The sequence below is a fragment of the Dreissena polymorpha genome, chromosome 12, assembly GCF_020536995.1.
Source record: "Dreissena polymorpha isolate Duluth1 chromosome 12, UMN_Dpol_1.0, whole genome shotgun sequence".
In the NCBI taxonomy this organism is placed as follows: Eukaryota; Metazoa; Mollusca; class Bivalvia; order Myida; family Dreissenidae; genus Dreissena; species Dreissena polymorpha.
Genome location: NC_068366.1, coordinates 55889738 through 55909853, shown reverse-complemented (window position 1 = coordinate 55909853; position 20116 = coordinate 55889738). Strand labels below are relative to the sequence as shown.

The 20116-nt window shown below is 34.5% G+C and overlaps 2 protein-coding genes across 3 annotated transcripts in view; one reads left to right on the top strand and one right to left on the bottom strand.

The window, feature by feature from the left end:
• Nucleotides 1–7533, top strand: part of LOC127853192 (hormonally up-regulated neu tumor-associated kinase homolog A-like) — a 66334-nt gene extending 58801 nt beyond the window's left edge. The window contains exons 9-10 of one of the 2 annotated variants that reach the window (XM_052387468.1): nt 4969–5013; nt 6046–7533. In XM_052387468.1, coding sequence (XP_052243428.1) covers nt 4969–5013; nt 6046–6992 — 992 coding nt within the window. In that variant the 3' untranslated portion in view covers nt 6993–7533. The remainder of the gene's footprint in view (nt 1–4968; nt 5014–6045) is intronic. The other variant, XM_052387469.1, reaches the window with a different exon arrangement.
• Nucleotides 1–20116, bottom strand: part of LOC127853191 (testis-expressed protein 11-like) — a 199511-nt gene that overhangs the window by 133894 nt on the left and 45501 nt on the right. The window lies entirely within an intron of this gene.

Below are 20116 nucleotides of genomic sequence, written 5' to 3'. Positions count from 1 at the left end.
CCTTTGTGTCACCGGAAAAAAAGTGCATAATAATTACCAATGACGTTTTTCACCGAGGAGTACAATATAACCCATGTAATATGTCATCCTCCGAGGATTTTATCAACAGAATATTGCATAATAATTATCATAGTTTTATGTTGGCAGATTTAAATCATTTGCAGAAATGCTGACTGGCAGCAATAATAATTGCTCTGTTTGTATCGGAGATTTCTATTATAAGAGTGAGCGTTACATATTTATGTGATTCTAAGTTCATAGAACAGATTTGACTAATGGGTACCAGATAAATGGTTAATTGATCTTTTTTTCCTTATTGTTTTACAGTTAGCGTCTGTTTTGTGTGTCTATTAACTACTCAACATTATTTTTTTTAAAGAACAGCCCTACAATGCGCACAGCTACCATACCAAATCATCACCACAACAGCAAAATCATCAATATCAGCATCCATATCATCAGCAACATTATTAGCAGTAGCAACAGAAGTAACAATAGCAGTAGCAACAACAACAAAACATATAATTTAACATTATCTATCACATCCATTCTACGCCAAAATGAGTTATCCCCGTTACCCCTTCTTCTTCTTCAGACTGCCGTGACCTCATTAAGAAATTACTTAATCCCGACCCCGACAGGCGAATCACGATGGAAGAAGTTTTGCGGCATGCGTGGATCGCAGAAGGTAAATTATTTTGTTTGCGTACCTGTCTAGCACAGTTTTTCACCATAATCGGGCATTATCAACAGCCAATAAAATGCTGTTGAAATTTCCCGCTATAAAGCCCGAATGAATAACTGGCATTTTCGCAATTGCGAGAAAAAAAGCCAAGTAAAATAAACAGCATTCTGCTTTGACTTCTAAAAGTGTTAAATTGTCAAACGAAAACTGGTGTACTATCCGTATTGTGCGGTATAGCGTAACGGATGTACGCAGTTGGGTAATCTCCACTTTTTTGTAGATTTGTTTATATGTAACATGCACATATTTTATGGTTCAGCAGCGTACATATGTATACGTGTCGGTATTGGCTTTGTACTATGCATTACTTGTATACGGCATAACTGTCGAAATGTCAATTTGGTTTTACTGCCAAACATGTATTTAGGTCTTATAAGAAACGTATTGTAATTATGTAAAATAATCCTTTGCAAATAATAACCACGATTGCAAAGAAGGCTGACACAAAGACCGGCCATTACCGTCATACACTGGTACTTTTCGGTTGATTGAACCATTTGTTAAATAACACATTGGGCGCTTAAGTTTTGTGGCGATTGATTAATAGTGTGACACAACAGATTTTCATCACCAAGCTTGTTTTCAGAAATACTAGCCTTCGTTTGGCGTTTCCTTGATAAGATTGTAATCTACGTCCGTCATACTAGAAATGTATGTGGACATAATGTGGCTTTGATTTGTTCAGACAAAACCCATCCCCGACATTAGTTCTGACTCTTTGATCTTATTTATTTTTATTTTAGTAATGATCGTTTGTAAAAATAAATAAATAAATGTAATCGCCGTATATATATTTAAACACATGTATCCCCATACCCTTTTTTATCCGATATAAAAACGAATTAAGGTATATAGGGGTACCCTATATAGTATTATATATAAATACGTCATTTATTAAACGTCTTATACAAGGAAATGTATAGCGAAATTAATTGCGAGGTATATAAAATTTCAATTTCAGACTTGATTGTGGTTTTCGATTTAAGACCTTATTGTGACATTTGATTGCATTACCTCCCTTACACCCCCTCATAGTAATTAAATGTGCCTAGAACGCGGGGTTGTATACAGAACCCGTTTTTTTATATTGACCTCGTAAGTTTAGTCTGAAAACTACCGACACCGCGTAACTGGCACTATGTATTAGTATATATATATATATATATATATATATATATATATATATATATATATTTTAAGGACCTTTCTTGTTATGATTGTTCCAAATTTTACTTTTTGTATAATTTCGTCATCTGAAACATGTATTCTGATTCGCGTTTTTAGTGGAATGTCGGAATCATTGCAGGAGTGTTTCACCAAGGGTATTACTTCTGATTAAGTACAGTACATGATATATGAACACTATTGATAAAACGTCCCTATATCCGTCGATGTGCAAAATCAGGAAACATTATAAAACATCATAGTACTTAAGTTAACAGGAGTTGTAGTGAAAATATGTAATAAACATGTGAACAGTAAACGTAACGTCAACGCAACTACTTATATAAAGTGAAAGTTGTCCGTGCCCCAGCTGGTGGACAAATCAATACCACTTCTTTAAATAATATATGTTCTGTAAGCAGTTTTCGTTTTCAGACCACGTTGTTCACGTTTCAAGATGATCGCATAAACAATACCTTTGATTTCGACGAATGAAATAGGCTGGAATTATATCCGCCATACGTTATCGTTGACGATCGCGTTTGAAAGAGATGTAACAAAAACAGCAATGTCGACAGGCGATCGTAAAGAAATAAATGCTTATTTTCAACGATTAAAGAAAGGGAATAAAGAAACCTGCTATCGAAGTACGTGAATTAGTTATAAGCACTTCTATTATTTCGGATTCTAGATAATATTGACATAATGGGGTGTTCGTAAACACTTCTATACGATTATTTCGGGATGTTTTCCTCTCCCAGACAGTTTTGCATTGAGGTGTAATACAACCTTGAGTAATCGGTTGTTTTTACATACATTATTTATACCATCATAAAAAGTTTACCTTGTTGATTGTCTGCACGCGAGGATGTGCTCCGCAAGCACATTACGAAACTGTAAATAACTTCTATATAAATAAAGCTATTACTGTAATATTACCTCATTCGATGACCACTGCATTAATTTTTTCGTATTTCTCTGACAATTTAAAGTGTCACGTCACATATGCAAATGATTAAAATAAGTAACAAGCTTTAAGACACTTCTGTGTGCGTTTGTTTCCTTTTATCCGACGCATATTTACCGTGAGGGATTTATTACGCAATTATAATTCAAATAATAAAAACATTTTTTCTAGCTGAAAGCCTGCAAATGTTTTAGAAATAAATGATGTATTATTAAAACGAAAGCATTTCTTGTTGTTATTTTCAAACAAACACAAACCTCTTATTAACATTTTTAGGACCCGGATGTCCGCTACCAAGAGCTCATTGCCCCAACAAGATGAAAACAGATGACATCGATAACAGTATTATACGTCATATGAGTGAAAATCAGGGATTTAGAATAGGGGAGGTAATCCGTTATGTTACCGGAAATGTGCCGAGCAGTGCAACCGCAATGTATTACCTTATAAACCGGAAGTTGCAGAAACATTATGGGCACCTGCGCGCGAGCGGGAAAATTGCAGCCGACAATCGACTTGCAGCCGGAAATAGGAATTCAATCAGGAATTACCATCTAATAGAATCGGTAAACACAATTATATTAGTTAAACGTATCAAAGAAGAGATTAAATAAAAAAAAGTAAGAGAACACATTATGGAGCAGAAGAAAAACAAGTGCCATATTCAAAAAAAGAAAAGAAATAAACAACCACACTTTTATTATTCAATAAATATGTGTTTATTATCCATAAAACATTTAATAAATCAAATGATATGAATGTAAAATGCAAACACATAATACAAAAACATATATATAGAAAATAAAGAATACTGTCATAGTGTTTTTACTGTTGTCCGACAGAGACCTGGTACCAGTCTTCAACGGAAAACGCCCGTTCCCGCTGCTTCGAATGTCGTGACGTCTCCATCTGGCAGCCCCATCCGGACCCCTGTGACGTCACCAGTCAAGGTCAGGGACACGGTCGCGAGTCAAATCGAAGCCGAAAGCACCGGCGGGAGCAGTAAAGACACCGAATGTGAGAAATCAGGTAAAGTTAATTATTGTGTTATTTTGTAAGATTCAATAATTTTTTAATGGGCTTTACTGTATTACGTCGCATGACGTTTAAATATAATATTCAGCGTTTTTATAGAATACTCCATGCTCATTAACATTATAACAAATTTATCGGGCTCGTCTAAACCCTGAAATAGTTTAATTGTCTAAAAACATAACAGTGGATATAATATTTACATATGCAATTATATATACAGTAACCATAATGTATTTTGACTATTAACGGAAAGTTTACATAAAAAAGTATTATGTGCTTTCATACGTTCTATTACTTATGCACAAACGTGTGTAAATATCTGGCTGTTTAAGCGAAACTAAAATGAAAATAGTACTTTGAAATTCAAGGAAAACCTTTTCTGAACAAGTATGTGCAATTTGCAAACCACACTTTACAGCTGCTAATAAATTACCTAAGTATAAATATGGTTTGTCATTAAATCTAAGAGTAAATCTTATTCGTGATGGGAATGAGATATAAGTAATACGTCTGATGTGTTTACTGCTACTATTTTAAATGACGTCATTAGTTCAAATAATAAAACAAGTATTGCGCCAATTATGGCTGTTTATATGAATACTTTATGGCTCTACACATGAAATACAAACGGCTCTCCTAAAGGAAAGAAATGGGTTAATTGGGTATAAATAATAATGAGAGGCTGTCCACGATGTTCTTAGACACGTGGGCATGTTTTGCCTGATAAAAATAACTCTAAACCTCAACTGTATGTTCTGTTTTGAATGTAATTCAATTAAGCGGTGGTTTAAAACACGAAACAGTGTCTTATACGGCAGTAAAACATATTAATAACTGCATATAAATCAGTCGTGTGTTTCTGATTTATTCTATGTGATTATTTCTGATGCAGTGAACTCTATGTCTATATGAACTGCTGATACATAACAAACATGGTAGTATATACTTAATATAGTCGTATCTTTCTTTGTATCCTGTTTTGCGTTTATTATTCTCTTATATGTAGCAGATCTACATTGTTCGCAAAAAATCAATTTTGTCTTGAATTTCTATACAGGATATTTACGCAACTACCACCGGCGAAGAATCCTTGTCCGGAAAAGTAATATCCGAATTGTATCCCAGTACCTTAGATTACTCCCCCTTCCTCCTATTTTCCGCTACGTAGCAGCCTTTTATATCTTCCTCTGCATGCGATATAATGGATGTGAAGTAAATGTTATGGTGTATAACGCAAATTACAACATCCGGTAAAATAGTGTATGAACTTTGTCATTAGTCCTAATTGTGCATATTTGGTGTAAAATGAAGCAGCAATTATAAAGTATACGTTATCAAATGAAACGATTTAAGAAAATAAATTGGGACGCATATAGTTTCACACATTTCATCAGGGCCAGGAGGTAATACTAAAGCATAGTTCTGAATATTTATATGTATATAGTTGCCTCTATAAACAACTGTTGTGTTTCATTTCGAGAAATATTAATGGCCATTTTATTGAATGCACATACAACATGTTTCCGTTGGGCTTGTGATGGATAACTTTCTATTGATTCAGCTCTGCTTTACTCCCATTTCAAACACCAAGGGTAAACAGATTTTCAAACATGTTAGGTCCGTGGTTTTCAATCATGTTCAGTCCATTATTCGCAAACAATATTTTTGTTTACTATTAACTAATGCGATACATCAAAACCATCCAATTTGAATATTTTTGCTAAAACATACTTTTTCCTTTTCTTCTGACATATGTGTGCTTTTGGTTGCATTTATTCGGAAAACATTGTAATACATATAACAGCCGTTGCGATTGATGTATGCATGTACCACGAATATAAACATTAATGTACATTTTGTTGAGGTTTCATACCCTGTCTTTGTTTACTTTTTGTAGTGTTTGGTTAAATATCAGCGTGTTTTTTTTTACAAATGTTTTTATTAAATTAATGCCCGCATACAAATGTTAGAAAAATGTTTTAGTTGTCGAACTTGTCAAATGTAATTAAAATGTCAATCATTAGCTATTGCACATATTATTAAAATAAAGGGTATGTTAGAATTCCCTTTAGGAAGCAAACGACGTTTGAAACAACTCCACTAGAGCCTTGACGTATGCGTTATTTGTTTCCAGATGCAGCTGATGACGCTTTCTCAGATATTATGCAGACAAAGGGAACCAACGACATATTGAAGATTGCCAGAGTTCAATCGCCCATCAAGAAGCCGAAAAACGAAGAGGCTAATGATAATCAGCATGTCGATGAGGAATTGAATCAAAATGTGTTGCCAAAGGTTGCAAACAAGTACATGACGAATGGTCTAAATTCCGCGACTTCAAGTTCCCCAAATCCTGCGCTTGCAGCCAGTGAGGCTGTTGAAATTGACGAGACAGATGTTCACCTAGATACCAGTATTCAGCATAAACCTTGGAAGGGCTCGGCAACGAACGCTGTTAATGAAAGCGATGAACCATTTCGACCACGAGCGTCAACTTTTCCAGGAAAAGTCCAGCGCCCAAATGTTAAAGTAGAAAAAACATTACCACACCCAATCACCATTGATAGCGGTGAGAATAAAACAGTGATCTCACCTCGAAGTAGATTATACAGGCCCCATAGAGAAAATATCGGCTCTTCTCCTATTCCTGTAAGTAGGAGGGGGAGCGTACCAAACAGGGACCATTTACAGTCTCCGACGCATATGATAACAGGGACTAGCTCCAATAAAATTCAATTCAGAAAACAATCTGGCATTCAACGAAGGATCGCCCATGTACAGAAAATCAAGGAATTACAGGATGAATCGCATGATTTAATTCAAGACGAGCTCACAGGAGGCACAGGCAAACATTTAGTATCGCGAAAAACTATGACAAATCGTTTTGTAAGGTTGTCAAGAAACGCTCCTAATTTTAACCGTAAAGACAATTCATCGGTTGTTCAGCATTTGACTGAATTAAACCACGCCCACACACCTCGTCCATACACCTCACTGAATGTCCCTGTCAGTAACAACGTTCGATCTGCTACGCCGATGTTGCCATCTTTGACGCCTTCCATTGAAACAATCAAACGGTAGCCAGATACTGGAACTGTGAATGTTTTGAGTGGATTATGAATTCTACTTTATTACAATTATTGATGTTCTTTTTACTTTTTACTTTAAAATAATTTAGTTCATAATTGTGAACAATATGTTTTCACTATCATGTTACGGTTCTTGCGAAACATAATTTGCTACTTGACGACTTATTTTTATGTCAATTTTAGTCGCCATCGAGGTGTGTGTATCAACAGGTCCAGAGGATGCCGCGAGTCTTTTAATGGTATCTAATACTGGTATTCTATGCTAAGGCTTGGATTTCATCCCTGACGCACATTTCTTGCTAATACTAGAACATGTAAATGCGTTAACGTAACCGTATGAGTTGGTTTAACCAACGTTCTATGAAATACTTTTGTAGACCGTATCCAAGGGACTTGGTCTAATTGTAAAGTTATGAATTCTTTAAATTGACGAAACATTTCATATTCCAACTTATACTGTTTTTCAAATTTATGAACCCATAACTTGGCATAGTAATGTGTTAAGAAGCTCGAGGATGTTAAACGATATTAACATCATTTTCTCTGAAGCGTCTGTAATCATCATTTTATATAAACTGTCAAGCTCGAAAACAACTTTGAAGTATGCAGTTATGTAGACGTATCCGGGATCGGCCAGGAAGATGTTAATCTCTTCCCCAGCTGTATTTAACGCATTACTTGCAATGAAGTAAACAACACAAACACAACCTCGTGCTCTTTTTGAAAGCACGAACAAAAAGCTTGCGCACGTTTTAATATAACAATCAAAATAGATTGACATGTGTTAAGGTTTCAATGCAGGCACGTGTTTTCTGAGATCAAACTTTCTGTGTCATTTCTGCTATTTTAAAGTATGTGTTTTTAGGACCGATATCATCGACACCTTTATTTGTACACACCAAGTGCAGTTATCATGGTGACAAAGCATAACATATACACCTCGAGTTATATCTATTACGTTCATTCATATCATAAGTGTATCTCGTTAATTCTTACACACAAATAGAACCGGCTTTTTTGACTGTTAACGTTTATACATTTATTAAAAGCAACTATCGTTATGAGGTGTGTGGTCTATTCAAAAGAGCCCTATATATTTTCATCTGAAATTCAACGTCATTTTCACCGTCCGAATATTTTAGCAGAATGTTTCATTAAAAACCAGTTGATACATGTTAATCAAAGACTTAGTTGACAAATCATGCTTTTACATATGTATTATTAACGGAATGCACGTGGTGACCGAACGAAGGAGAGAAGGCTTTCTGACGACTGTTAAAGCGGGTATATACGATTTTTATATGTGCTGAATGGTAAAATATTGATACAAATATGTTATAATAACACACAATATGCAAGAAAAATGATACATTTAAGACGAATTTCATAAAATACAGCAAATACAAATTAGCGCCCCGAGCCGATTGTGACGAAGATAATTCGTAATTATTTTCCTACAATAACCGATGCATTCGTCTTTTTAGTAAGTGTTCGTGTGTCGTATGAATCGATATCGCTGCAGGAATTTCAAATGAACCGTTAAACTAAATTTAGATTCACATCGTACATGCATGATATACATGCTGGCGAATTCGGCTGTACAGCCTTTTTCGATTTCAGAATTAAATATCTGGCTTATTTAGCATTTTTCGACACATGTTCTTTTTAACTTTTATTTTAGTTTATATTGAAATATATGTATAATAAGTTTTTACACATTTTATATTAATAAATAAATATTTGACAAGATCGTATATACCCGCTTTAAATGTTTTCAGACATACTATTGCTATATATTTTAATTTCTTACACATCAATTTTGATGCTCGGTATTCACGTTTAAAAATATATTAATGTACCTAGATTGATCAATTTTGGGATCAATAGTATTCAAGCGCAGGCATAAAGTGTGATCGACATTATAATTTATAGTTATAACGTAATTATATGTTATTATGATTATAATATTATGTACTTAATATTGTTAAACTATTGTTTTATTATTTCACGTGTTAATGTTTTTCTGGTGAGAATATACAAATAAAAATGAATAATTGCATACTGTTATATCATATATTTAAAACAAAATTAACGTTTACATACCGATAAATTGAAAACAAACACACTTGCTTTGCTTCTATCTCGCTCTTCGGACGTGTAATGTTTTAAAAATACATTTCCATATGCAAAGCAGGGAATCATGAACGTGCTATTTTTGAGGTTGTGTTTATGTTCATATCCTTTAAGATATAAATGTAGTAGATATTTGATAATGACTCCATAATTTACCAAAAATATTCAAATATATATAATTTATTCAACATATTTATACCCAACGTCGTAGTATTAAAACTTTCCTGCATATGACTGCATTTGTCGACTGTGAGCTGCTATGTGCAATACAGGAAGATCAACTGTGGGATGCACCTAGGTGAACATTCAACCTCACGCTTCTCATATATAAAATGTTTATTATTATATGATCAATAAATAAACAATAAAAACTCAATTATGTTTAGTATTCGGTGATCTAAAAATAAACACATCTTTATTCATCTATGCATGCAGTGGTCGGCAAATACCTACTTGTGATATTCTCATAGTCCGATTTCACCTTGATATTATGTTTGTTCTAATAGTAACACCAACAATACTATGCGCTTGTTCCACGCGTTACGTGTGAGCCGATTCGGAAATGCTGTATGTGTGGGAGGCAATGTCACACTACACAATCTGTGAAACGGCTTCGTCTCTATCTATATCACATGCTCTTACTGAAGATCACATTGTCAGTAAATAACTTTGTTATTCATCGGTTGTAAGTAAATCACCCGCCAGTACGCCACAGTTTAATCGGAGTAAATATGCGCGTGTGCACTACTATTTAAATTTTCCTCGGTTTGACAAAATGTAATATCCCCCTTTAAAGCGGGTATATACGATCTTGTCAAATATTTATTTATTAATATAAAATGTGTAAAAACTTATTATACATATATTTCAATATAAACTAAATAAAAGTTAAAAAGAACATGTGTCGAAAAATGCTAAATAAGCCAGATATTTAATTCTGAAATCGAAAAAGGCTGTACAGCCGAATTCGCCAGCATGTATATCATGCATGTACGATGTGAATCTAAATTTAGTTTAACGGTTCATTTGAAATTCCTGCAGCGATATCGATTCATACGACACACGAACACTTACTAAAAAGACGAATGCATCGGTTATTGTAGGAAAATAATTACGAATTATCTTCGTCACAATCGGCTCGGGGCGCTAATTTGTATTTGCTGTATTTTATGAAATTCGTCTTAAATGTATCATTTTTCTTGCATATTGTGTGTTATTATAACATATTTGTATCAATATTTTACAATTCAGCACATATAAAAATCGTATATACCCGCTTTAAGAACTCAAGACTAAATATAGAATTCACAAGAGGGGAAGATTGTTTAATTAATTTTTGTCGGAATAAAACTTGAGATATTACAACGTAACCTATATTTTATCCTCATGCAATTTCATATTTCATCTTACAATTGTAGCACTGATCTATTTTATACATGTTGTTAAATTACACGATAAACACACCGTTGTAAATAATACGTAAGCAATACTTACGTGCTCAATAACAGAAACACACGTAAATAAATGGAATCAATAGGTTTGTCTATACAAAACAGACAAAACATCAACGTTTGGGTAAATCACAATTTATAAAACAATTAACTTGATGGAACTATTCAATGTTTGGTACACTTCTGCAAATTTAATGTGCATTCCCCTCTTTGATTAGATACAAATCGTATGGTTAAGTTCACAACGATTGGGTTGCATTCCGCACCTTCCGTAGTGAATGAATATCGGTACAAAGTGAAAAGTGTTTTGAATATAATTCTGCCTATATTCTGTAATAATCTCACGGTATGTGGAGATCTTTCTATACATTTCGATTTGATTTGAATAACGAACCAGTTTTGTTTAAATATGCAGCCTTTTACTGTTCAATGTAATATGACAACAGTGCCCGTTCTTTGCACGATTTCGATTATTGCCATCGCCCTGCCTCCATTTACAAAGTCTGATCCAGACTCTACCAAGAGGTTTAGGTTAACACCAGGAAGTATAGTAACTTCACCCTTCAAAACTGATCTCCTACTACTACATTTTGAATGTATAAAAGGTATTTTTATTAAATTCAAACGTTCCAACAAACGTTGACCTTATTCTTGATCCGGTTGGATTGCATTTGAAGTGGATTCGTACAGCATTAGAGACATTATCTTACGCCGACATTCCGACATCAGCCGATACTCCGACAGTATTCGCTCGACAGTTGATTTACATGTATTAACGTGTTTGGTACATACTTTTACATATTTTTATTTATATTTTGTCTATGTTTCAGATACATTCAAATGCTATTTAAAAGCTTATACATCTCGAACACAAATAAATAGAGGTGATTTAAAAAAGCTGAACATGTTTAATAACAGCTATATTCACAAAATAAGATCTATCCACCTATACGAGGCATACATTATATTTTGTCAGAGCTAGCTCTGCCTTGTGCCTGTCGATTCCAAAAAAGTAATGCGGTTACTTGTAACAAATACTCGTAAATAAAAGTGATACCATGGCAGTGTTGTAATGTTTTCATGAACACGTTGTTAGTACAAAATCACCCAAAGGGAAATGCATCTATGTATGATTTAATGCATGTTGTCAGTAGCACGATTTGAACCGAGTTCACTTGATACTGTGAATTGTAATGAATGCAAATTGCTATTATGGGAACTATACGCTCAAATAATAACTGGCACAGTTATTTAATTGGTATTGGTGAGATAAAAATGTGAGATGACATGTTTTAACCATAAACATATCTTGGTATCTATGCTATCTTGCAAACTGTATCACGTGACATGGGCCTTGTCCATTATCTCACGAAATAGTTCCTACGGTTTGGTTGAATAATATGTTCATCATCATCATCATCATCATCATCATCATCATCATCATCATCATCTCTTTTTCGCCTGTGGTCCCGTCTGGGAATCATGCCGCCAACAATATGTTCATAAGGTATATACTATGCCTCAATTGATTGTAGATTCTTAAGTCAATTTCAGTAAGATATAAGATTGAAGTCGATATCATTCACTCCCATGTACGTTATGTCGATGTGTAAAACGCTCAAAATCGTGTTGTAACTAACACATTGAAGAAGGACAAATGATATATAAACTAACCGCTTGTTATTCTTTATCTAACTGGTCGTAAACGTATCTATTTTTATCACAGTGTGCACACTTATGAAACTACGTATTAACCCAGTATATACATGTAGGACACTCATTGTTTATGTCCATGTTTATGTTAAACCGCTCGTTTCAGTTACTAGCTTCTGTAAAACTTTTGGATATTACATAAGTAATTTGATATATGTACTGTTTATTGCATACAGTGTAGAAAGGAAATGTTGTATTCATTGTTGGAATAAATAGAACAGTAAAGTATCAATTTCAAATTTAAAATCATGAGCTTCTTGTCCCAGTTTTATGCGCGGATTGATAAGACCGATAAGTATACTTTGCTTTAACACACCGGCCTTTAAAGTTATATTTTATTGTTGTACAAAACTTGGCGGATTGCCACATTTGTAACCGGGAAGATAAGATATGAAAAACACATAACATTTTTTTTTATAAAGCAGACGATGAGAATACTGTTTCATGTGATTCGTTCACTAGTGTTAATGTTGCTTAGAAAGGCATATGCTGAATGTGGATCAGCTACACATGGATGTATGTACAAGAGTTTTAAATTGAAGAGTGTTTACAACTGTTATTATCGGTATGTGTTTTTGCATGACGATGTAACCTCACGTTTCTTTTTTTCCATGTATTATAGTGCAGCTAGTTTCAAAGTGGATAGACAATTCGAAAAACACGTTGACAATACAGTTGTTCTGTTGTTCGATATGCTCTACCCACTACTACGTGTTTAAGTCTCTAATTGGTTCACTACATAATGGATTATATATAATTGATTACTTTATTGGTGAACGTAAAGCAGTCGTTTCCAAACTTGACAATGATTATGTAATACACCAGGTGAAACACGTTTGTTTTCTATATATCAAGCTGTGAGTTGTTGCACACGACTGGACAACATCCAAGCTGTATCTGATAACAGTGTAATCACATAAATATTAGTTTAAAATAAATAAAAATGTGTACAAACACCAAGACCATTGAATTCTCAACGCGCGTCAGTAATAAAAACACGATACCTTGGAAAAGGAGCATCAAAGGGAAGTTAATTAAGAAAACCCATTTAAGAAACCAACCGGAACAGTCACTGGAGAATGCGATCAAAGATTGTGACTCTACTTTAATGCGTGTAGAATTTGAAATTAAACGGTACGATGATATATACATTACAAGTGTTATAAAGACTCTATGTGCCTTGTTTCCAGATTGTCCAATGTACTTTCTAAATAATGGAACATTGGAAGTGTTTCTTTTACCAGAAGTTCCTACAATTGTCAAAACAATGAAATACCGAGGAAGGTTCAATGAGCAAATGTATTATGAAGGCATCCCAAGTTCAGACTTTATTGTATGGGAATGTAAGGAGGACACGTTTTTTATAGCAATGCAATCGGGCAACAAGGAATTAATTTTCATTAATCTGGTAAAACATTGTTTGTTGAACAGCAACAGAAAGGTGCGGTACGAGGAACTAATAAAACTGTTTGTTAGAAGACAACTGAATGCACCAGTCATTTCTTTGCAAAAAGACACCGTTTGCCCACTTGATAAATATCAATACGCATTATCAAGTTCCCTCAATTCAATCCATGGATTATTAGCTACACATAACGCGGAACTGGTTCCATCTGGCGCAATGTTTACTAACACAACACATGGGACTATCAGCGCCCATGTCAAATCTGTTGACAATATGCATGCCTCAGAAAATGCATCTACATCTTTTCAAAACGCAGCAAAACTTACACATTCACATCTAGTGACCCAAAGTGGTGTACAGAAAACCGCGCAAAGGTGCAGTAGTGCTAAAGATGTTACGGTACACGGAGTAATTTCATCTCAAAACTCTGTAACGAATAACATTTCTAGTTTGGCTTCAGCTGTTCCTAGTAATGAGATATCTCATTCATTGGCGCTTATATCAGCAGAACAGACATCATTTAAACGGCGCAAAACTTTACCGCGATACCCTCGTTATGCTACAGAATCATCCAGACATCAGTCATATTTAAACTGGCCTCATGCAATCCCGACTGAAAATGAATGTGTTATCGCTGGATTCTTTTATACAGGTAAACATATTTTCTGTACATAAAATTGTCTATATCATATATCACTTTAAACAGTATCCAGATTAAGTTTGCAAATCCAGATTATTTGCAAACTTATTTTTTTTATTTATTGAACAATTGTTATGAAATTTTGCATATTTGTAGGGGGCATTGTGTACATACATATAATTGAAAAAAAAGAGTTAAAATGTTTTTAGAAAGTAGAGTTATTTGATGATAAAGTTGCCATCCCCCGTGGGATCCCAACGGGGTTTTGGTTCCCCCGTTAAGAATTGCAATTTTCCAACGGGAGATTTTTCCAGACGGGAGAATTTTACCTATATTTTACAAAAAATGTAATTTAAATGTTATGCTTTGTTTTCTGTTTCAATGTTTACAAATACACATGCTGAAGTCATAATTGTAAGAAATAAGTACTTGAATAAGAAAATAAAGTGTTTGTAGATTTTCTTCCCCCGTTGGAGTTTTACGGGAGCTCCCGTGAAACTCCCATTTCCATTAAACATCCGTGGGAGGTTTGACGGGGGACCCCGTCAATCCCCCATTGTCAATAAAATCCAACGGGTGTTTGACGGGGGACCCCCGTCTAACTCCCATTTAAAAAGAACTCCAATGGGACTTTTACGGGGGGGGGGTAGGAATCACAATTCATATAACAGATAATACACATAGCAATATATTACATTGTATAAAGACACCAAACTTTATTAAATAATTGATGTTTTCTTTTTAAGGTGTCGGAATGAAAATTGAAATAATAATTTTTGAGTTTTCTTAAATCAGTACCAAAATTTACGTTGAATATAATGTCCTTTTGGTAAAAGATTAGACCCCGATATTTCTGTATAGATGAATATAAAACGTTCCGACCATAATTTTGCAACACTCGCTGTATATATAAAGTGACTTGTCTCGAAAATATATTGCATTTACCTTTTGATAATCCAAACGTTGCTTTTATCCATTACTGTGATGATATATACAATCCAGAAAGACAATAACATTGGAAGCATAATTATTGTCATTCGGAATTGTATTTCTTTTGCTGTTTATTCCCGTGTAACAGTTTTGGAGTTTTTTTTTCCTAGAAATTTAGCTTGCAAACATTTTCGGTGCAATGTCGTACCTTAGTGTACCAGTTACATTCCACAAGTTTTTTTTTTACACAAAATGCCTGAATAGGGCAGTGTGTTAGGTTCATTGTTTTGTTATTGTAATTGTTTGTTTTTTATCTTTCACAACACCGTGCACTGGTAGCGTTATTAACAGAGACATGCGAGAGTCTTCTTGAAACATACTGTACTGGCTAGTTTCAAATATGGGACACAACACCACTTCTCCAATAGAATCGATGATGTTTAAATACATTTGAGTTATATTTGCAGTTTCAGTTATTAACTGTTTTGTTTTCTGATAAGGATATGATATCCCAGACGTTAGTTCCTGTGCTGTCTTTTTCCCTCTAAACAGACATATAACACCAAGGACTTATATCACTTTTCATTATTGTGTATAAAATACAAAATACCACACACAACTGAAATATTTGATATAACCCATATAAGCAGTATGATTTCCTTTCTAAATGTAATAAAAACTTAATTTTCAATCATGAACTAGTAGTTTCAGGAAAACAGGAAACCAAGAAAAAAATGATGTTTGACCTTGAAGGATGACCTTGACCTTGTGAAGGATGACCTTGACCTTTCACCACTCAAAATGTGAAGCTCCATGAGATACACATGCATGCCAAATATCAAGTTGCTATCTTCAATATTGCAAAAGTATTCATAAAATAAGCGATTTGGGCCACATATATTTGACCTCTGACCTTGAAGGATGACCTTGACCTTTCACCACTCAAAATGTGCAGCTCCATGAGATACACATGCATGCCAAATATCAAATTGCTATCTTCAATATTGCAAAAGTATTTATAAAATAAGCGATTTGGGCCTCATATATTTGACCTCTGACCTTGAAGGATGACCTTGACCTTTCACCACTCAAAATGTGCAGCTCCATGAGATACACATGCATGCCAAATATCAAGTTGCTATCTTCAATAATGCAAAAGTATTCATAAAATGAGCGATTTTGGCCACATATATTTGACCTCTGACCTTAAAGGATGACCTTGACCTTTCACCACTCAAAATATGCAGCTTCATGAGATACACAAGCATGCCAAATATGAAGTTGCTATCTTCAATATAGCAAAAGTTATTGCAAAATGTTTAAGTTGGCGCAAACAGACAGACCAACAGACAGACCAATAGACAGGGCAAAAACAATATGTCCCCCACTACTATAGTGGGGGACATAAAAATAGCCGACAACGACCGATTCAGCTTTTAATTTCCCGCGTACGTTTTAGTATATTTACCGTACCCGGGGTACATGTAAGTATACTTAGAGTACCCGGGGTACATGTAAGTAGTACCCGAGCCGACAATGACCAATCGAGCCTTAATATGCCCTGTATTTGACAGACATATAAAAGAGACAAATGGAAAGGATGAAAAAAACAACACAGCAGTAATTAGTTTTATCAGAGACATAGATAACAGAGATAGGCAGCTTGCCAAATATCGGCAAACTCTCGCGCATCCAGTGGTTTTGGCGAGATAGGTTTAAACGCGCAACTGTTTGACGGTTGCAACGGTAGTAAACACGCTTATCAACATTTCTAAAACTCGCTTTCGCATTCCAGTTTTTGCGATTTGAAACAAATATGTTATGTATTATTAAAATGAGAATGTATGCGGTATTATCACTCAACGGTAACGTGTCAATTAAAATAAATCACATGCCGCATTGTTTTATTAAGCGATTTTATCTGGCTCCAGTTTGAAAAAAAAAACAATGCTTACCGGTATATAAAGATGGCCTTTGTAATGAGATAAAGGAGCGATAAGAATCTTACAACAAACAACTAATAATAGGTTGTTTTAATTAGGTTTTTGTTTTTCATTTTAATTGCATTTTTCAAATTTGAATAATCCGAATGCCATTTACCTGTAGTATAATTTGAATAAAGCTCTGAACAAGTTTTTCTTCTTATGGAGAGAATCTGTTCTTGGTCTGCTCTAATCTGCTGTTTGTGTTCTTTGCTCTCTTAAATTACCGCTCAATTCAAAGCACAATTTTACCAATAATAAATAACATTACAACCTAGAGTATATGTATAGAAATCTTCAGACCTGTATACTGTGCCATTCTCCGATATTTAGCATATCGATCAAGTTATTAAGTGACTTTTCTGTTTTTCTTCAACATGTCTTAGGCGGATTTTGTGTCATGGGGGTGACGAGGATGAACATTGTGATAGTGAATTTGTTGAGGACATTAATCAGTCCGTTGTGTATGAGTGCCCAGAATGCAAAAAGTTAATGAAAAGAACATATGGATTCCATGTGTTGTTAAAAAGCACAATCAAAACTTTAAAAGTAAGTCCCCTTATGTACATAATGATAAACTAAATGAAATGTGTTCCGGCTTCTACAGAGGAGCTTATGCAACCATTTATGTGATACAGTCTCTAAGTAAACCTCTGTAGTAACAATTTTAGTCTGTGCAATAAAAGAATGCATGAACATAGTTTTTACAATTTAATGATATTTCATCAAAACTTCATCATTCATAAACACATATCAATACACCTGGCATAAAAAATAAGCAATTTATTACACGTATTAAGCAAGTTGTTGATATTACAAAATTAATAACATATCGGGAGAAAACAGCTAATATTCTGCAGAGATGCAGGCAACAAACATGTAAGCATAAGAGCCATTATCGTATGGGGCAGGGTATTAATGTTGCTGAAGAAAATTCATAATCACATAAGAATTTTTCATCATGGAGATTGGACTATAAATGCGACTGAGAGTGTTAACATGTTTTAACCATAGTCATGTAAGGAAAAAAGCCCCGCCCCTTGGTGGCCATGATTTTCATGATATCATTGGGACACTCTATAGAGTGTTAAAAAGGTTTTTCGAATCCCGGACAATCGCTCCTACGGACAATCTAAATTTGACAAGGCGGACAGTCGCTCCTATGATGTTTTGACAGGGCGGACAGTAGCTCCTACGATGTTTTGACAGGGCGGAAAGTCGCTCCTACGATGTTTTGACAGGGCGGACAGTCGCTCCTACATTATTTTGCCAACCCGGACAATCACTCCTACATTATTTTGTCAACCCGGACAATCGCTCCTACATTATTTTTGACTCCACGGCAAAACATATTATTCGCTGATCAAAGGCTTACACCTTTAATTAACCAACAATTAAAATTGCCAACCTGTTAACAGAAAGCCAATTTAACATGAACCGATCAATTTGATTTTAATTAATTAATTTACTTACTGACAAACTATGCTACAGTTTGTCGATTCTGTAAATATAAGGTAGTTATAAGGGCACTTTGGACAATGGTTCCTACATTATTCCTATCGGGGACATTCGTTCCGATATTACATTTATTGGAATAAGTGCCATTTTGCGAATGGAATAAACATAAAAAACCGCATTAAATCAATAATTGCTATAACAAAAATGGTAGTATCAATTGATAATGACCACTTTGACACCTATGATGTGCAAACCGTGCATAAAGATTACAGAATGGCGTCACATTAAAGGGGCCTTTTCACAGATTTTGGCATGTTTTGAAGTTTGTCATTAAATGCTTTATATTGATAAATGTAAACATTAAATTTTAAAAGCTCCAGTAAAAAATCAAAAATAAAATTTAAAAAAGGAAAACAAAAGTAGCCCGCAGCAGGACTCTAAGTAAAAACGCATTAGCCAACTGAGCTATCCTGCCAAGGATACATAAGATGCGTATTTTATACCATATATCATCGTAGTTTCACAAATTTAAACGACATCACTAGAACTTTCCAAATTATTCAATCGCTTCGCGTTGCAACGCTTAATAATTTTTAGGTTTTTAAATCGTCAAAAGATGAATATAATGACTATATTAGACCATGGCAAATGTTCAGTAATACTGTTTCCTCACAAATATCATAACTAAACCGAAAATTTGCGAATCTGAAACAACTTTTCTCAATTTTGTCAATTAACCAAACCGTCAAAAGATCCCTTTAAAGTGAATTAAGGTTAGTAAACAATTGGCTAGGTCATTGTTTTCACATTTGACCCATTGATTGATATGACACTGAACAATTTCTTAATCGGCATTTCTATGATTATTAAAATACTGAACGATTTTTGTATGTGTTGAATTGTAATATATTGATAAAATGTTATATGTATATGTTACAATAACACAAAATAGACAAGAACAATTATACATTGAATACAAAATTCATGAAATGCAACATGCTGGCGAATTCAAATGTACAGACATTTTCGATTTCAAATTTAAATATCTGGCTTATTTCGCATTTTTCGACACAAGTTGGCAATTTTAATTGTCGGTTAATCATAGGTGTTAGCCTTTGATCGGCGTACACTACATTTTGCCGTGGAGTCAAAATAATGTAGGAGCGACTGTCCGGGTTGGCAAAATAATGTAGGAGCGACTGTCCGCCCTGTCAAAACATCGTAGGAGCGACTGTCCGCCCTGTCAAAACATCATAGGAGCGACTGTCCGCCCTGTCAAAACATCGTAGGAGCGACCGTCCGCCCTGTCAAATTTAGCGTAGGAGCGATTGTCTGTAGGAGCAATTGTCCGGATACCAGGTTTTTCTATAGCTATATATAGACATATAAGGAAAAATGCCCAAC